The sequence below is a fragment of the Seriola aureovittata genome, chromosome 22 (assembly GCF_021018895.1).
Source record: "Seriola aureovittata isolate HTS-2021-v1 ecotype China chromosome 22, ASM2101889v1, whole genome shotgun sequence".
Classification (NCBI taxonomy): Eukaryota; Metazoa; Chordata; class Actinopteri; order Carangiformes; family Carangidae; genus Seriola; species Seriola aureovittata.
Window position 1 is genome coordinate 15,012,665 of NC_079385.1, and position 21,032 is coordinate 15,033,696.

At 39.3% G+C, this 21,032-nt stretch overlaps 1 protein-coding gene across 3 annotated transcripts in view; it reads right to left on the reverse strand.

The window, feature by feature from the left end:
• anks1b (ankyrin repeat and sterile alpha motif domain containing 1B) overlaps nucleotides 1–21,032 on the reverse strand; it is a 215,992-nt gene that overhangs the window by 149,355 nt on the left and 45,605 nt on the right. For all 3 annotated transcript variants that reach the window (XM_056367040.1, XM_056367039.1, XM_056367041.1), the window contains exons 2-4: nucleotides 14,555–14,635; nucleotides 10,886–11,042; nucleotides 375–527 (exon numbers count right to left, since the gene is read on the reverse strand). In XM_056367040.1, coding sequence (XP_056223015.1) covers nucleotides 375–527; nucleotides 10,886–11,042; nucleotides 14,555–14,635 — 391 coding nt within the window. The remainder of the gene's footprint in view (nucleotides 1–374; nucleotides 528–10,885; nucleotides 11,043–14,554; nucleotides 14,636–21,032) is intronic.

The following is a 21,032-nucleotide window of genomic DNA, read 5'->3' on the forward strand; positions in this document are numbered from 1 at the left end:
GTCCTTTCTATCCTCTATGGAGATTTGAGCTTCTCCCCTTTGAACATAACAAAAGGTCAAGTTTAACAGGGTCAAATATTCATTTATCTCCCTTGCTATCAAACTGTTACATGTTCATGAGCCACTTGAGAATACGTCTTTCAGGTAAATACGGAGGGTTAGCAGTCGAGGGTTGGAGATAGTGTTGATGTTTCAGACGTTTATGACTGGATTTGATGGTGGATGTTCTCCTGCTTTTACGTTATACTGTCATTTTATAAACACTGTCATTTAGGTGAGATTATGTGGTAGGCTTTAGCATACATTTCACATATTTATATCCACCATCAGCTCACTATTCTTTTCACATAACTAATGTGTCAAATGTCACTGACCTGCAGCCGTCCATATAGCGCTGCCAGGTCTAGAGGCGTCTCCTGTCGGCTGTTTCTCATCGTGGGGTCAGTCAGCTCCTGAAGCAGCACTGAGACCACGTCAGAGTGTCCATACTGAGCTGCACAGTGAAGCGCCGTTTCCCTCTCATGGTTCTGTGGAAGAATGAAAGGAAAAAATGATTGACAGTGGACAGGGTGAAAAATAGAGAAAGAGGGATGAGAGAAGTGGTAGGAGTGGATGTACGAATTATGGGAATGATGAAGAGTGGGCATGGAGACATGAAGCGAAGAGAGCAAGAGAGTAAAAAAACATGACAGAAGAAGGATGGAGGAATGCGTGGGGGCAGCAGAGGAGGTCAAAAGTAAGAAAGAAAGGCAGGCGATGGGATTGAAAAAGGATTGAAAAATAGGTGATGGAGCAAGGTTTGAGAAGAAGGATAATAATGAGACATAAGAATGTGGTGATTTAAAAGGTGGAGCAAATATATGGGAAGACAAGAAGAACGGGGAGGAAAAGGCAGTTAGCTTTATTTATCCGTGCACTAACAGATTTGATCCAGAAATAATTACAAGGAAAATTCTACTAACTATGCCCTGTGTGAATGAATTAGAAGGTTACATTTAAGTCATAAGGGTGTGAGGGAAAAAAAAAAAAAAAAAAAAAAAAAAAATCGAGCAGCACTTTAACAACCATGACACATTTTATCAAAGCCAACAATATAAGGTGCAGTTCAATTTACACTACATAATATCCTGGTCACACTTTGGCCTGAAATGTCTGGGAGGTAAGCCTGTGTGTTTGTAAAGGTTATTTTGAACCTAGGGGGTTTTCATGTACAGAAGAACTGTGGCCATTTTCCGAGTCTCCAGGGGCCCCTGTCAAGACAAGAACACTGTTGATGGTCCCTGAGGTCCAGCAGCTCTGGGTGAAAAAAGCCCAGTAATGGCAAGAAAACTGGGCAGATGGAAACACATGAAGGGAGAGAGAGACATGATGAATAACCATACAGAGGAGAAGAGGGAGAAAGAGAGAGCAATACAGGGATTAAATTTGTGTATACTCGATGAATGGATAATCTTGCAACCATATATTGTAGGCTTGTGTGAATAATATCAAAAGCGGGGAGAATGCATGTGTGTCTGTGTTGTTGCTGGTGTTCGTCCAAAAGCAAAACCTACATTTTAAGTAAGTGGATGAAATTTAACATTAGGTTAAAAATGGTGGGAGAGAATGAGCAAAAACATGGGTAAACAGTAGGAGACCACTGGGAAAGTAAGTGGGACAGATAGTCCATTAACTTGTGTTTGGTTAGGGTAAAACAAAATAAAGCCCCAATGTCAGGCTGAAAGAATGAAATTTAACAAAACGGAACAAAACAGTTAGTGATAGGTTGCTCTCTAAACGGTAACTTGTCTTTTCCTGTAATCAACATTTGAAATTAATGTTGCACGCATCAAAATACAGACATATTATCATGTGCCACATTTGTAAAATTCCTTGACACCCCCCCACACTTTTCTTTCCATCCCTTTATCAAATTTCCCTCACATTTCCTGCCTTGAATGGACCTCTCAAACTTCCATGATAAAATTTGAATACACCATGACCACACTCCACTGCTCATATCTCATCTAGTGCCTTTTGTTACTTTCCTCCTCCACAGAGCCACAGCTCTCCCTCCTTCCCTCCCCATCTCACTCCTGGCCCTACTTTCATTTACCCCTCAAAGCCATGAGCGAGAGAGATGAAGAGATACTTTACGTGCAAAAAACAGAAGGAGCCCCTATATGAAGACAAACGCTCTCTCTCTCACTCACTCACTCACTCACACACACACACACACACACACACACACACACACACACACGTGACAGAGCTGCAAAAACACCACATCGTGTTTGAGAGCTTTCCCTTCTCAACCAATCAGATACATCCGTTTCCCCCCTGGACTGCACACCCCTCCATTCACAATCGAGTGGAACCTTCCAGAGCAGGTCTGATTGCAGATCCAGTGTACTGTAAGCACGATAATCACACACTGACACACACTATAATTCACATTCATCACAGTTTACTGGTGTAATTGTTGGTTGCATTGTGTTGATTAAACTCCATTTGCTCCGTTCCTGTGTGGATATTCTACTATATTACTATTTTCCACTGAAGTGATTCAATTTCCCGAGGGATCATTTCAAGTTTCATCTTCTCTAATCTAATGTATATACTGTCTTCATCAGAGTAATATACTCCTGCCTAGTCCCAAGCCACTAGAAATGCAGAGTAATCAGTCATCATTGCTTCTAACATTATTTAGTGCAGTGTCTGGAGAATAGGTCATTTATCTGTCATCAAGATTTTTCGAGGTTAAATGCAACAGCACCTGAAAAAAGATAATTTAAACGCCCACCTGTAATATATTTCAACCATATCAATTACAAATATTTCTGTATTTCTCTACATTAAAACAAGGTGGAGGTGAAAAAGAGCATGACAAGAACTGGTGGCATTTTCCACCACAGAGCCTATTATTTTTAAAGACACTTCAGAGTGTATTATCACACTTCTAGCCTACCCTTTACACATGCTGAAGAAAAAAAAGGGAGCTTAACAACTGGTCATATGATATGAAGCCTGGGGAATTCTGGTTGCAGATGATATTACACATAAGCCCACTAATTTAAGACAGTGATTAGACCTTTGACCCAAACTATTTGCACAATTTTGACAGACATCCACCAGCCAATCACAAATGAGTATTTTGTACAGTAATGATTACTGAAGAGTTCAAACTATAGGTGAAAAATACATTTTTTTTATGCGTTTGGTTTTTCTTAAAAGAGCCTATATTTATTAGTTTTTTTAAAGACTAAACTGATCTAAATTAGTTGATCAAAAGCTCCAGAACACCAGAACAGCTACTGGACCTTGTGTTGACATTATTTTGTCAACTGCTGTTTCAAAGGTCAAGAATAAACTTTAAAACTCAATGAGAAGTCATTAAAGTGATGAAAAGTTTGGAAATCTATGTCCATGAAATTTTGCAACTCCATGCACAAGAGGGTCATCATATGATTGAACGCTCGAGGACAGCTGCTAGGCGGACGTTGTGGTGGACTTTGCTGGACCTTTTCAATACAACAACAATTTACATTTATCACAGATTATGCAACAGACTTTAAACCACAGAATGATAATGACAACATTTTCAGATTCAAAACAAGCATGCAAAAGTAACAAAGCAAACAAATCTCTCTCACACACACACACACACACACACAGATATGATAACCAGTGGGACAAAGATTGCTGCCATTGTTGGTTGCAACCGTTCATCCATTCCATCTCTCAATCCTTAAATGAACAATAAAGCTTTGTCAGTCCAATCCGTTGCACCTCACACACGCTGCTTCAGATAGGGAAAACGCAATTCCTTGACAGAGAGAAGAGTGACAAAGAGGTGAACAGAGAGACACAGAGTGACAGAACAAGGGCAGTAGAGGAAAAGAAGGAGAGAAAATCCTCTGTCCATGTTCTCAGAGTGGGCTATATATTTCCATTATGCTTGCTCTGACAGCTTTCCGATATCATCTAGCGCTCAGTGTATTGTTGCTGATTGGGCTCTGAGCAACGGCCATCTACTAATGCCACATCAACAGGCATGGCAGCAAATTATTGACATGCCCATACAAATGGATGTCAGTGCTTTTCTTGCAGCAGTGAAAGCATTGATATACAGTTAATGGTCACAAATATAAAGAGGCTGAGTAATGAAATGTATCGGCTTGTCCTTGCTCTTTTTATCAAGACAGCTGCATGGGTTTATCAATTCACTATCACTCTTTATGATACATCTTTGTTATAAGAGCAGCATCTCCATTATCTTTCTTAACTGAAGGACACACACAAAGAAACTATTCAAAATTGTGGCATTACAACACATTTACCTGCACACACTCATTTCCCATGGTAAACGCTATCAGTGCTGTCTCAGTTTATCTGCATGGGACCAAACAAACAGCTACACCCATGCAAATAAGTGAGCCTTATCAGACAGGCTGGGGCTGAAATGAAACCACAGCGGTTGAAGCGCAGAGGTATTTATTTGAACATACACCGTGTTAATGCTGATGGACTGATATGCAGGATGAGCTCCGTCTATGTTACAGCATCTCATAATCCCAGCAGCTCAGCCGGCTGCCTGGGGAGAGCTGGGTAAATAAATAGAGAATGAAAAAGAGAAGACACACAAGGTGAAATGTTTTTTCCCCTTCTCACTCGTCTTCTATTATGCATGTGAATTTATCTCTCTATTTTCATATATAAGGTGTAGAGTGTGATATATAGTACATCAAAGGAATAGTTTGACATTTTCAGAAATATACTTGTCTGTTTTTTTGCCGTGAGTCAGATGAGAAGATCAATATATAACAAGATAGAACAAGTCATTTAGTGAGCTAAAGAGGTGCTGGTAGGCACATATTGTTACCTTTGATCAGAGGCAGGCTAACTACTTCCCCCTGTTTATGGTCTTTATGCCAAGCTAAACTAATTGGCTGCTTGCTGTAGCTTAACACCTACTGTACAGACATGAGTATCAATCTTCTCATCTTAGCGAGAAAAGAGACGAGACAATATCACATGATTTCCTGTTTATACTAAGCTGATGACTAAAAGGTGGTGATGATGACATGTTTACATAAAATCAATAATTACATTTTCCTAATCGATGACCTAGATCCCATCTTGAAAAGTATTCCCACTGCCCCCCACCCCCACAGCTCCAGGGCTGCCAGTGTATTGGGGAAATTTATGTAAAGTTAGCAACTTAAAGAGAAATCGTTGTGGGGTAAATTAAATTTGTTTTCAGTTTTCTATCACAGTAGCACAAACGAAAATCCTGCAAATGTTTTTTTTTTGTGTCTCCATATAACACCTCAATTAACACACTCACACACAATCTGCTCTCAGCTTGCAATAATCACTCTGTGCTGTAGTTTGTTGATTCAAAAGAGCGATGAGGTTGATGATCATTTTTATTTGACTGAACTTTAATTAGGAAGCTGACGGAGCGTCAGGCTGTGGAAAACATATGACAACATTTTTTTTCATAACAGATTACTCATAAGGAAACATCCTATGGCTCAGTGTGACCATGTGTGTTTTGGCAGCAGCAGGCATAGCAGTAGGCGATTTTTGAGCAAAGACTTTCTCATAGTGGTTTCTCGTCATAGCATGTGTTCTCAGAGAGGCCATGTTCACATGTTGACAATCAGGAAACATATGGTTTCATTTTCAAGTGTGGTAGCAACATGTATGCATGAAACTACCGATGTGAGATGAATACACACTTGCAAAAACACAGAAAGTGGAAAGTCATAAACCAGGCAAGCAACCTCCTGACCTTTTACTTTTGCCTTAGTTCACACTTGCTGCACTTGAACCAAGGCCAGCAGGAAGTATTTAACATGTGCATGTGCATGTGTCTACTGCAGTCCCAATGTGCACCATTCTTCCAATCTCTCTTATCTCTCTTGATTTTATGCTGCTAATCCCCTTTCATCGCCTTTGGGAGAACAAAGGGGAGTTAAAAAAGGAAAAGGACAAGAGGGGAGCTGGAGAAAAGAATAGTATAAACCTCCATCCTTCTGTTGGTGGAAAACAAAACAAAACATTCCTGGGATGTATCTGCAGCACAGTGGGACATTCGTGACCTAGTCAGTAACCCACACATGCAGTGCACACAGAATAACCCCTAAATTCACTAGTCCAGAGGCCCCATGCAGAACAAGCCAAAAGGTTACGTGCTGGTTCCCACACACACACACACACAAACACACAGACAGCCACACACACACACACACACACACACACACACACACACACACACACACACACACACACACACATCTGCTCTACATCAACAGACTGTATGATGCAACTGTCACTCACAAAGCCAGTCAGACAACTAAAATAGTCTTTATAATCCAGCTCTGCTCTTTATTTTAAAAGACCATGCAGGTGGTTTTGTATGTCTAAAGGCCTGCTTTGACCAAAAAGCTTTCAGAAAGATTAGGGCATCCTTGAATGTACCACCAGGAAGTTTTTCTAAATTATCCTTACTGTTGAGTTCCACTCAATTTGCCTGCATGAAGGCCAAAAGGAGGAAGGGATTCAAAAAAGGTTATATACTATTCAGTTTGGTAAGTGGGACCTGCCAGTAACTTTTGCTTTGGACCATGGTATAAATAATTACTTTCAACAGTGTTGCACCTGTTGTTCTTACTGCCCCTGGGCAGCTTACTCAATTTACCTTTCAAGTCCAGACAGACCCTTGATTTAATGTTTTAAGGATGGAAAGTGATTAGGCTGCTCACAACCTGGAGGAAAGCTCAGCCACTCAAATCTCTCTTATCATTTCCAGTTCATTTCAGATCAGTACAGGTAACAAACACCGTGGGACTCCATCATCTTTGAAAAGCGATGTGATGATCCCAGCTGTCTGCACAAATAGGTCAAGGGGAAAACATCTCTTTTGTATCTGAGTGATGACTTAGTAAAAAATATGACTTACTAAACTTGTATCGCCTCTGTTTTAAGGGCTGAAATTTACAAAAACTGGCCTACAGAAGTTAACAGGCCATTTTTGCAAAACCTTTTGGTTGAAGATGATATGAACTTTAAAAATTGATTTCAGTTATTTTAAAAGATATTTAAATGTTTTTATTTAATCTGCTTTCTTTAGGTACACACAAAGAGTGAACCATCAGTTTATCAGTCAGTCTCAGTGGGAGAAAGAGAGATCACAGCAAACAGCGCCTCAGTCATCAAAACATGCATTTGGCCCTGCAAGCAGAGTGCAAGCCTTGAGTAAACAAGCAATCTTTCTCTATCAATCACTGTCTCACTGTCTCTCACACATACAAACACACACATAAACATGAACACACAGTATGTATAAACATCTTCTCCACTCAGACAGCCTCCACCTCTCTCAAAGACTCACATGCTCCCACAATAAACAAAAACAGCTGTGAATGCGAACTACTGGGACCAATTAGGCGGTAAACAGTGGGCTGGAACTGGTTTACCGCCAACTAATAACATCCCCTCATCTCAAGTAATACTCTATTGGCTGCAGCCTGGAACTGGCCCACCTACACACTTCCACTACTTCTCTTCTGTCGATCTCGTCCCTTTTTCTTTACACTCTCATGACCACTCATTACTACTCACTCCCTTATCCATTCCTCATGTCTGTCATGTCACTATTTGCCACCTCATGCACAAAGGTTAAAACTAATGTGCTTCTCTCTCTCTTCCGTGTAAGAAAAGAGCAGATATAAAGACAAAGACTGTAGTCAAAGACTGAAGTCACCCAATAAAACTAAGCTGCACACACACAATCACAGATATACACACACATATAACCTCTGACACGAGTAATGGTGTGCGTGGGTAGAGTAATATCATTGAGAAAGGGGTAATGTGCAGCCAATCGCTTGCTGCTGTAAGTCTTGATGATGGGTGTGAGCATGTGTGAGACTCAGTATATCACACTGACTAATGTATGCAGTGCTGCTTTCTGCTACAGACAAGACAGTGGAAAAATATGGAGCTTAGGCATCATAAACACACAAACACTCTATAAATCTTCCTCTCAGATTTATGCCTGCAACCTGAGTACTGAACCGTCACACTGACAACACATAAAAGCAAAGACTACTGTACAAATATGCAGCATGCAGCATCATAAAAATTCTTAAGTACCATAATTTCAAATTGGTGCTAAATCAATGTTTTGTCAAATTCAGCGCTTAAGGGAAAACAAACACTGCACCTTTAAGAATGTCAAAAAGCAGGCTTGCTAACATTCGCTCCGTAGCTTAGCATTTTCCCCTGTGTTTATTTTGCAGAAGGGGAGGTGGAATTGTTGATGACATGAGAGATATAACCAGTCATCGGCAGCTTGTTGATAAGCAAGGCTCAAACTTGGATATAAGATACAAAGAGAGATACAAGAAAGGCGATGAGTATAATTACATTATTCAAAAAATGTTCCCAACAAAAGTCTTTTTCCACTTCACAGATGCACATGAATATGAGCCAACTTTCAAACCTAACCAAAAGGAATCCCTTTAATCCTTATATTTATATTCATTTATTTTGTACTTAGTTTAAAAAATGTGTATTTTACAAACAACGTCATTTGATCTCCCAAAGGCATTTACTGCTTACAAAGGTTCAATTAATGAATATGCATACTTCACCGTAATTAATGAATGCAGACTATATTTCAAATATTCATGAATACCTGTGAAATTATTATTATTGGGCCTCTGTTACATATCCAGAGATGTTTGACAGAACTTTGTTGTACGAGACTGAAAAAAAGCAAAGCAAGACCATATAGCACATTTGAAGTAATTACGAAGATCAAATTAAAAATAAATTCAGTTGATTCCCTGACTTGTTCACTGTGTTCCAGTAATTAATTGTTCATGTATAAATAGACTTCTTGTCCCTAGTTTTTAAAATCTGCAACACAAAAAAATGAGCAAATGAGCAAATGAACCATGATAAACACAATGAAAAAAAGAAAGAAAGAGATAAATTACCAGGTTAGAATGATCTGTTATCAAGAGCAAGATGCTGTTTCAAACCTGGCACGAACACTATATTGTCAAAATTTTAGTATGGATCCAACATTTGCATAAACGCAGATATGCAAACTACTATATGTATGTTAACCGTATTTACTCTTTATACACATTAACCCAAACAACAGCACTGCAAGCTTGGCATTATAACACAATCTTCCCTAAAACACTGGAGAACAGCAAAAACATCCTTGTAAAATCACTATTTTGCTTTAGATTCCACACTATTAAGAAATCCACTGATCAAGAAAAACTGTTACTCAATAGACCAAACTGTGATGGAGCCACAGCTTGAATCTTTGCAGATGTTGGCAGAATGTAAAAAAACATCATCTCTGCATGGTTCACACCAAATACTGACAAAACAGCATTACACTGTCTATTGTTAGCTTTCTTTGACTGGGAAATTATGCCTTATAGCTAACAAGTCTCACCTCCTACACACAAACAGCAGAGAGAAGCTGCTTCTCCAAGGTTTGCTGAATTAATTCTAGGAAATGTAACAAACCATTAAATAAATAACATGGATTGAAAGTTTTGCACAGTGTACCACAAACTGAAAAAGTCTAAAAGCCTGTGACAGGAGATCTTCAAATGGGCTTCAATGACACAGTACAAGAGCACACACACACACAGCGACTTCTCTGAAGTCAGCATCTATGTACAACATCTTCTCAATCAGCAGCTTCCACTGTGTGTGTATTCACTCTGCCTGCACAGCAGCCCGCTCAGCTCAGTTCTACAAATCATTGACAGGGTAAAAAAGAAAATTACTCGTGTATACTTGCTGACAAACCTCTTCAATTCAAGGGCAAGGGACACCATTTATCACGGCAAACAATTAGGCTCTAACAACTCTCAGAGGGAAATGATTTGGCTAATGGTGACAGAGGAAAATGCGCTTATTAGGCAGAGTAAATAACGCTCCAATAACCTGGGGGGTCTATTACTCCACCGCCATTAGGAGCAGGAATATTAAAAAAGACATCTTAGTCATTAACATTTTAGCCACCACTTCTGATTAAACACCTCATATTCATCTTAAAAAGCAGCGCATCAGTGAACCGTGACATAATCAATATGCTGCAAGCAGAGATGGACAGAAAGAGCGAGGGAGGAGAAAAAGGTCATTTTTGCTGATGAGGAATGACAGCAGTGGCAGGCTCAATGCTCCCAGAGCTGAAACGCTCATATGTCTATCAGAGAGAGATCAGTGGAAACTGTAAAGAATCAGCTCTATTGGACAGGAGCCAAAAAGAGACGACCTGTGGCAGGGCTGGTTTACATGCCCTGAGAAGTACACCTCAGCTTTTATTTAGTGGATGAGACCTACGTATCTTGTTCAGCTACAAAATAAAGGAAAAGTCTTTCTTTTAGCCAAAATTGAATGATTTATCATAAGTGGGAGCTCAGAGGTCCACAGTAACATGAAGAAAGGTTTGATTAACATATTGTTTGTTTCAGGTATTAGTATAATTGGAACCCAGTCTAACTTAGGTCCCAAGTCAAGTCTTGGTTCCTCAGAAGAGCTGTTTAGTGTGTCAAAAGGTGCAAGCTGTGTTATCACGAGCTCAAAATTTGCATTCCTTACGCATCTTTTGGCTGTGTGGATTTGTACCAGAAATTATCACGGGCCAAGGCCTAGTGCCTCGCAGGACACCTGAGCAGGGTGGATTTCACCAACATTTGGCATGAACTAAGGTTCTGGGGTTGACTGAAAGCCTCCTAAACCATTTCCCTTCCTGCCTGCTTCCTTGCATGTCCACAGTATTTCTTAATAAAGATCCTTTCAGGATGAGAGTTAGGGTCTTAAGTGAGACCGAGGAGAGATGATATGCTATTGCGGTGTTTACCTGTTGGTTGACCCGACAGTGCGAGGGTCCATGGTGGATGAGGATACGGACGATGTCCACATCTCCCCTCCAGGCAGCCAGGTGCAGCGGGAAGCAACCTTTGCTGTCCGCCACATTTGTGGACGCCTCAAACTGTAGCAGCTTCAGTACCACATCCCTGAGAGAGAAGGAGGAAGGCAGATACAGACATATGCAGATCAATAGATCAACAGATTGAGTGTGGAGGGATGGAAAGAGAGAGAGGAGGAAGCAGAGATGAGCAATTCATATTATGGAATATTCTCACATTTCCATTTTAAACCGAAATATCCCAAAAGGTGCTGAGAGTGTAAAGTCAACACATTTTACAATTAACCACTTCACCAAATTTCCCTGACTTGCTTATACAAGGAAATAAAACTTAATAAAGTCAAACTAGTAACGCAAGCACTTGGTGGTCTCATACCTTGTTACCTTGTTGATATCTGGTTAAACAAATTTGTTGTCTGTTCTCTAATTATCAGTTCAGTGTCTGTTTTCGCTGTCATCTGATAGTTAAACTGTTCCCCTTGCGTACAAAAAAAAAACTTTAAAGCTCAAGAGGTGGGTGCAGCAATGAGTTTCTGTGATTAATAATTGGTCTTTTGACTTTTTCTTTTGGAGCCGTGTGCCCTGACTAGCAACAAGTTAGCACCTCCTCAGAGACCCTACTTCTTTGGTCATTGAGGTAATTACAGTAGCCTGTGGGTGAGTGAACAGTACATAGGAAATAAGGAGTTCAACTGGAAATAATCAAGAATTGACAGAATGCAACTGCCTCAATGTTATTTAGAGATAGGCAGGCAGGCAGGTGGACAGACAGAGTACTTTATTAATCCCAAAGGGAAATTGCAGAATACATTCCCTCTAATAAAGTAATCCCCATTACACAAATAGACAAAGTGACCAATCAGAGCTGGGGTTTGTGCTGGAAATCAATTTAGCTACAGCTAGATAGTAATGTCAGTGCTACTGTTTCATATTAGCAAGCCTTCGGCTGAAGTTGTCACCCCTGTCTGAAGAGAAAAGGTGAAGTGCTTCATTTGCATTCGAAATGTCAGGGGGAGGAACAGAGAACAGAGAAGGGCAAAACCTCTCCCAGGAGCAGGGGTGAAAGTGGCACAGAGGACCCTTAATGAACTGCTTTGTTAATTTCAATAATGTATTATATTTTCACAGATTTCACTCAGGTTTAAGTGTCAGTTCAGCAGCAGAATCACACAGGGAGGATCTGAGGGTCAAACATGACAATATTCAACTTCTTGGTGATTGGATTCAGCATGTGTGCCACACTGAAAAGCTTTTAATGTTGCAAAAAAATAATTAAAATGATCTCAAAAACAATTCAAACTCATCCTGAATCACAAATCTCTGAATACAGAACTGCCTGTTGCCAAGTGTCTCCTGTCTTTATCTTAATTGCCAGTTCTTTTTTTACTTTCCCACCTAAATCTTAAATCACTCCTCTGCAGTTTTTTGTTGGCGGCCTAATTTTCACTCTGAGGTTGCATTTTTCTCTCCCTCCCTCCTCTCCTCCAGTTGATCTGAAGGAGGAAATCCACATAATTGCCCCCAAAACACAGTACTAATCCTTCAGTTCCGTCAAACTGTGATAGCAGTGAGGTTCGCAGCTAATCCACACTGTGTAACGGATTTCTCAGCAGCCCCAATGAAAAAAAGGCAGCTGCACTGTAGTCCCATACAGACGTAGACACTTATATTCGATATTCAATCAACGCAGAAATACTATGTTTTAATTTTTGCATTTTTGAGCACTTGAGAGTTGGTTTTGTTGCCACAGAGTACACAATACTGTGTCCTAACCCAGAGACAGTGCCAGCTAGTTTTAAAGTGATTACATGAAAAGCATTTAAGTACAATTTAACTTAATTTGAAGATTATAGATTATAGACATTATTTCTAAATTCTGTGAGTCTTCATCTAATGAAACGTGGTTAAAACTCATTAGATCAACTCAGAAATGTGCTGCCTGCCACCAAATTATATTTCTGCCTGGAAAGTCATTTTTGGAGCCCTTTTTTATTTATTCCTTCGAACTTTATCTAAAAAGACTATAATCCATATTTTTAAAATGACAACATATCAAAAGACAATTCGGTGACAATGTGAATGATGCTGCTTATCTGGGATTAGACCAAATCAATTGTCAGACTTCATATGTATCAATTGCACAAAAAATGTCCATTTCTTAACAATGATGAGTAGGACTACTTTGTCACTTTGGTTATATTAAGACTTTTAAAACTTAAAAAAAAAAAAAAAAAAACATGGTTGCCCTTCACGCCAACAGATAATATTTAGATTCAGAAAGAATTCAACAGTTACTAGGACAATTTACTGGGAAATTGACAAGAAGGTGGCAACACAAAAAGTAGCATTAGCATTAAATCAGTCCAGACCTGTAGCGGAGCTGAGGTTGTGGCCTCCTAATGTCGCAAGGCTCAGTACTTCTGCTAACACTCACGAAAAAATAAAAAATAAAAACACGACTGACGATGTCCTCACTGCTGTATATTTCCAACGGATTATTTCGGTCTCTATTACCTATACCACCATTATTCTATACCATTTTCTTTCTTAATATCGTTAGAAAACCACAAATTATTCACGACGTTTCCCTCCTGTTGTTTAGTGCCACTGTGCAGCAGGTGCCACTGATTGCGTTGCCACGGAAACACTTATTAGCTTGTGTTACCATGGAAGGACGACCCCGGAGCTAGCTTGGAGGCAGAATGGCTAGCTAACTATACCCTTACCCTTAGAATAAGTCGGTTTTTATTTTTTTGCAAATCTGTCTAACTTGCTAGGAGCAAAATTAAGAATGGTCTAACTCTACAGACCACTCTAAAATCGCTTCGAAGTCGAATCTGCAGCTCCACAAGAGGGTTAGCTCAACGTCAACCTGCCGTCAACTTTACTGTTTTGATTCAGCCTCACTGTTCTCTCAGAGTTGTTACTGGTTGCAACAGGCAGTTGTTTTGGCGAAAAAAAAGATCTTAAACCCCGTTAAACACCATCTGTTTGGCAAAAGGGGCAAACAGACACAGTTAGCGACATGATGGTGAACACACATCGTTGGGCAGATAACTAGAGATCCAGATACTGGCCTAAGGAGTTGAAAGAGACCAAAGGCAGGGCTAAAAGGAGAGTGGATATTGAACTTACATTCATCAGGGGGACAAAACACGACCGTATAATCGATAATGTTCCATGTCTGCCATTATACTTTGTCTTCACCAGACAGCAGAAATAAGAAAACAGCGACTCACTTTTTCCCCCGACTACACAGTTTTTTTTTTATGTGTAAGACCTTTCAACACTCCAGTAAATTAATACTGAAACAGTTCAGTGGATTTACAGAAAATGAATCAATATTAATTTTGACTGATTGTTGAAGTAATTTATGAAATAAAAAAATACGATTAATCCGACACTGTCACCTTCTCAAATTTAAAGATTGTGTTTCATGAGTATTTTCCATTCTGCTTTTATAAATTAAATACATCTATTATTATATTAGTCAACACTGAAAATAATGATTAGATATCATCCTAAAACATACACACTCACATTCAATCTAACTGACTGACTGATGAATATCTCTTAATAAATACTCGTGTGCAGTCTTACCTGTGTCCATTAAGTGAAGCATGATGTAAAGGTGTATATCCTGAGCTGTCTGTGCAGTTGACATTCAGGCCCTTCCACATGCTGCAAAGAAACAGATACACAGATACGTCAGAAGTCAGGGTCAGATACACACACTGAAATTTTTCATCTTTCAGGACTGACGTCCCTGGTGTTTGGTAACAAGTGATACTCTCTTCAAGGCCTGTTTCCAGGTGTAAGTGTTGTTTGTGAGGCAATTTTGGCACAGTGTCACTTTTTGTACTGTCTCTTACACAAATCTGGGTATTCTACATTTTATTTTATCAATTTGTTTGAATAGGTACCTCTTCCTCTCTGGTACACCTGATCCGTTTTAGACCAGGAAAATGACAAAATATGCTCAGCCAATTAAGCGGTTTCTTCACACAGAACAATTTTGCTGTACTGTAATTGGGTCCTGAGGCAAGAAGTATAATTTCTCATTCGGAGTTATAGCCACAAGAGTTTAAGTCTCATTTCATCATATTGGCAAATAGAGAAAGTGAGGGAGGTCAGCCCTTGTACTCACAAAAGGCTGAGCATGCAAATAAAACCACACAAAACAGAATCTCATAAGGATCACCAGATACGCACAGCCTGGAGGTGTAACAGACACATTAAAACACACCCGTGTATACACACTCATACATATTACACACATACAGCCCAGGGTTTTTCCAGGGCTATAATTATATGACCTCTCTATTTCACATGAGCTCCTCCGAGCGCGTCAGAGAGAAGTACTAATTAGCTGAATTCCAGTCTGAGCAGCTCTGGGCTGAAAAGCTGAATCACATAACTTCTACGAGCAACTGAATTACCTTTTTTCTTTAAGACGACTGAATACAGTAGTTTCTGATATGGGGAGCAAAGTTTGTGTCTCACAGTATCTGTTACTGAAACACATTAAGTAGGGCTGCAAAATTGTTTTTTTGCTGATATACGGTAAGAGTTTTTCACATACGTTATTGCATTTTTTTTTCCCTCTGCATTTCTCTCTATTTTAGGCTCTGCAGTCTCTAAATTGCACCGGAATCTAATTGCAAAAAGTCTAGTGTTATTGATTTCAGAAAAGAGGCATCCTGGGAAATGAATACTTAAACATCAGTAATTTGTTTTAATTCCTTAAAACTGTATGTTCCTTTTATTCAATGACCTGAATTTCTTAGAGGAAATCAAGGAAGTGTTTCCTCTAACAAAATCCATTTTAAAGGATCCATTCCAATCCATTTTATTTTTACTCAATTAATTGATGAATTTCAATTTAAATTCTATTTTCCCTACAACTGAATGAATTCTGTGTCTCAAGATGAACTTTACCCTTTGAGAGACTGGAGATTAAGCTTCCCACAAACAGCTAAGTGTTGTGGAAGCAGCAGAACATTCACTGGGCTTACACAGTGGTCAAGATCAGTGGCGTTACAGTGTGTGCAAGCACACAAATAAACAATTAAACCCAAATTAAAAGTGGTATTAAAGGGTGGCCACGCGTACAGACACACAGAGAGAACACAGTGTACACTAATAGATAGAACACATCTGCTGAGGCAACAGATGAAGAATATTTTATCTTGTTGAAGTTAATGCTGAAAGAAATGATAACTATCAAACAAGAACAACCCTCCAATCAATTAAGGTCCAAAAAATGACCATGAAGCTGCATTTTTACACAAAAACTAAGTATTATCAGTACAAAAGCAACAATTACAAATGTATGTAACAGATCAGAGGTCACGAGAGCACAAGCTTGTTTCTATTGGGACATCTGCTCTCTACACACTCGGAGTGTGTGTATGTGTGTCCATATTGATCGCACTGGCCTGCTGACCCCTTTCAGCGCTGACCTATACAACCAGTGGGGTGGGTTGTTAAGAAGAGCAGACTGACACAGGATGAGGGCAGAGAGACAACAGACTGCAGGAAAATGTGATGGAGGCAGAAATTAATGCCAGTTTCTCCTCAGCTGTCAAGCAAATGTGGATAGGGTTTGATTTCCCAAGATTCACAAACATTCATTATAAGAATGAAACGTTTTTGTTGTCTTTTGCTTAAAGATAAGGATATACAGTATGTGTTGAATACAAAAACTAAGAAATGCAATATTCTTTTCAGCTATTATTTTATTGTTCAACTAATTTTGCGGTACCTGGTGTAGCTTTTAGAAATGTAATTTCAGTCACTTAAATTACCCACATCCAACTGCATCCAGTGTTATTGTTTAATCAATATTCAATGCATTAATCAATGCATTTCCTTAGCTTTTTTTAATGAATAGTAAACATTCCCTCCTTGAAACGAGCATTAAAGTGCCATTGTAATATTTAAGTGAGTTTTATCAAAATGTTCAATTTTTCTGCTTAGTGTTTCTAATTAAATACCTCATTAATCTCATAAAACTACACAGCTTGTTCCATACGCGCCCCTAAGCTGTTATCTACTAGCTGTTTACTGAGCAAACCCACACTTGAACACACACATACACACACCCACACGTATATGCACCAGTGCTGTTACCTTCAAACATCTGCACACCAATTCATTAAAACTTGCTGTACAAAGAGTCTTTCATGTCAGCAGCGCTCTGCACAGCCCCAAACACAATCCACCTCTCCCACACATCCACAAACGCACCGTATTAATGCATAGCCACAGCAGTCAAACCCTGACTCACATAACCTTCATAACAACCTGCACAAACAAATATATGAGGCCACTTTGTGAGGGACTGTGTAAATGCTGTTCACACTGTGCATGAGCTTCACTGTGAAGGCCAGAGTTGAACAAGGTGTTGTGTTGACAACACCTTTCCATGTCGTAGAGTACACACTTACGTATGTGTTTGTAGTGACACCGGCAGTGGGTGTCACTAGTAGGTGCTTTAACACTTCAGCAAGCATTTTGTGAATCATTAGTTTCAGGGGAAGGAATTTAAAACAAAACCACTCCAATTCCTGTTCATGTGGAAGGAACCACTTCAAGTTTTATCAACATCCACAATTCAAGAGGCTGCCCTTAAAATGATATCAAATACAAGAGTCTGTGGTATAGTGGTTTAATCATGGCAGGTATTTTTCTATTCTACTGTAGATATTCGCACAGTTGTCCTTTAATATCACCATACAGCTCTGTTGTGCTTAATATTGGGTTTTTATTACCAAGAGAATTAGATGAATTGTGTTCATTGCCGCTTCAAACTACCAAATTTACATATTTGAGACTGTACCTTTTAAAAACCTTAATGCCACACATTGGATGACGACTTGAACTTGGTGAATCACCCTAACAAGACCTGTTTTCCTATCAGTGTCCCATTCTGCTCTACAATGTCCCACCTATAAATTCCAGGACTCAGCTTGGTGCCATATCGCATCTCCATTGTTTTCTGTGCTCTCACTAAGAGCATAACGCCAGCCTGCAGAGTTTAAATAGAATTAGTAGGCAACTTGAGATTAGATAATGGAGGAGAGGTGCTGCTGCAGGAATGCAGACTCTTGGTGGATTAGTCAAATATGCAGACAATGTCCTACCTAATTAACCTCAGGAGCTGCAGCAACGTGAAGGAAAGCTCTGGTTAGAAAAGCTGTCTATGTGTGTGCATGGACAACTACTGCTACCATAACTCACATTTACATTAAAGTTTAATGGTGTGTTTTTCTGGGTCATTCGTTGACTTTGCCTCTTTCAAGCAAGAACAATCAAGTGTTATTTTGCATTAGAGATGTCTGACTCAATCTTTAACAGCTAGTGTCCCTCCCTTTCTGCGTCCGACTCTTCTTCACCCTTCCTGGGATCAAAACCCTTTTTTTTTTTTTTTATTATTAAAGCCCTGAAAAGTAAAGGGGTCAAACGTCATGAAAGGCCTCCCAGCAGGCAGAGCAGCGATGCCCTCTGTTTGAACTCTTCTTCAGTTACAGTCTGACAGTTTCTCCTCGCCTATACTTCACTTTACTATCGCACAGCACGCTGAAGACTACACTGACATGGTGGTTGTATCTCAGCAAAGGTCTTTATGGAGGTAAAATAAAAGTGTACTTCAAGACAAGCAGCAGCCTTTTATCACAAATACACACTCAAAATAATGAATTTATGTTTACGTAGAAGGATATAGATCATTTCTTAACACTTCATGTCAGTGTGGTGGAAGGCAAAATGTCTCTAAACCTACAAACAGAAAACTGATTTGAGTTTTCACTGACACTTAATAGGCTGAAGCTAAGATTTAGGCAGTGAGAGTTTGATACCAAAGTTCCCATTTGCAAAAACATTACCCCAGGCAATTTTAAAATGTTGTTGCGCATTAACATGAGCTAAAAATTAGTCTTTAGAGGTGTCATTTTTTTTCATCATTTCATATGAGGAACTGTAATGTCTTTCAAGTGGTAAAAAAGAATCTCATTTTGGATGCAAAGTTTTCATTCAGCATTTCAGAATGAAAGCCTTCCACTTGCTTGTTCTCACCATGGATATTAAAGCTGGCATCAAGTTGCAGCAAAGTTCAGGCCACATCAAAGCAGAGCATTGTCTTCAAAGGAACAGGGACGAAGGAACTGGAAAAACCTTTGTAGTCCTGGATTCTTTTTTAGAGGGAAACGTTTTTCTTTTTTGAGTGACTGGAAGTTAAGTCTGTTGAAATTCCCACCAACTAATGACAAAAATCAAAGGCTTTTTTTTTCTTTTTTTTTTTTACAAAAATGGAGGCCTCAACAACAACAATAAACTTGACAGGAAATCAAAAAGGGAACCAATATGAGGTGAGGTATGTTCACTATCAGAGCAGATAATATCAGACAGGAAGTGGGCTTGCTTCATAACCTGTTTTGAGCAAGAACCAGAAAAGATATCTCCTGATTAAGAGTAGAGTTGCAAGAGCACACATGTGACCTTTAGATTGACGACAACAAACACACACACGCACATACAGTGACATGCATATACTTTCTTTGGAGCTGGCCTTTGATGTTTAAACCTTGACTCACACGGAGACAGTCCATCCCCCATGATGCTTTAGGGCATGAATATTCTGCTCTGCATGCTAATGTCTTGAGCAGGTGTACAGGTATGGATAAGGTTTATGTATTTGTGTGTGTGTGTGTGTGTGTGTGTGTGTGTGTGTGTGTGTGTGTGTGTGTGAGAGAGAGAGAGAGAGAGTGTGTGTGTGTGTGTGTGTGTGTGTGTGTGTGTGTGTGTGTGTGTGTGTGTGTGTGGTGTCATAGGTGATATCAGCTCAACCATAGAGACAATTATAGGTGTGTGGAAACTCTCAAAAGACCAATTAAATTTCTCAGTGAGACGTGAGAATCAGCCTTCTCTCTCTCCCTTTTACTTTTTCCCTCTTTTCTTTCTCTGTTTCTACCATATAATCTGTAAATATAACAAATATATTGGCAAATAGAGAGAGGCGGGAGAGCAGAGGGAGCAGAAACAACTGAGTTTGTATGCTCATGAATGACAAACCACGCACTTCAAAGGATGCTCAAGCTATAAATGTGCCTTTGGCACATACGCTCACACATGCACACTTTTCCCTATATGCACACACTGGTGTGGTCTGAGCAGAGTCTGAAAATTTGTGGATTTTGGCCAACACTGATACCACAGTTTGTTTGTTTGTTTGAAGGATAGAAGTATAACTCAAATTTAGTTATTTAAGGTACTCTGGAGGTTTTGATCACTAGTAGCGCTATGGTGCGATGTTTTAAAGAGTGGGTGTTGCTATTCAACTAGCTGACAGTGGGTGGCAGTAATGTGCCAATAAATGTAGCAATGTACCAACATAGACATGGAAGAAGACTTCTAGCTAGCAAACATGGACGTAAACAATGTAGGGTTCAAATTCACCCAAAAATTAGCTATTGGAACGTTAAATGCAGAAGGGTGTTGCTGTGTGTTTGTATGTTTGCATACAAAGAGACAAAATCATTTTTTGAATGGTCAAAATGGCAACATCATCAGGGTTATATTTTTTAAAGACTTTAGAAATATCCCTCCATATCGAAATAAGACATTATACAGTTGTCTTCAGTCGTACTCCTCAAGCGAACTGATGTTCATGTGTAAAATCAGTGGCTGTGAACATGGTGTAACACTTGCACTGGGATACTGCCGTTCTAAATAATTAAGAATGAATAAAATATGCAAATAATTAAAAATATTCAAATATCTCAAATATATTGAATTGAATTAAGAAAAAATAAGGTCAAATATGCATATATTTATGTTTATATTGTATATCATCAATAAGCCAATATCGGCTGATTATGTCAACCTTGTCAATTTATTACTCATACAGGCTCTATATGAACACGTTGACAGGAATCTCATTTCACTTCTTATTCCCATGACATCATGAAGAAAATCCGATTCATACCCACGCAGTTCAACAAGCAATCTTGCAGAGAGAGGTGTTTCCCTCTCTCACTTTCCTCACAGATCTGTCACTCTCTTCTGCTCCATTTCTGCA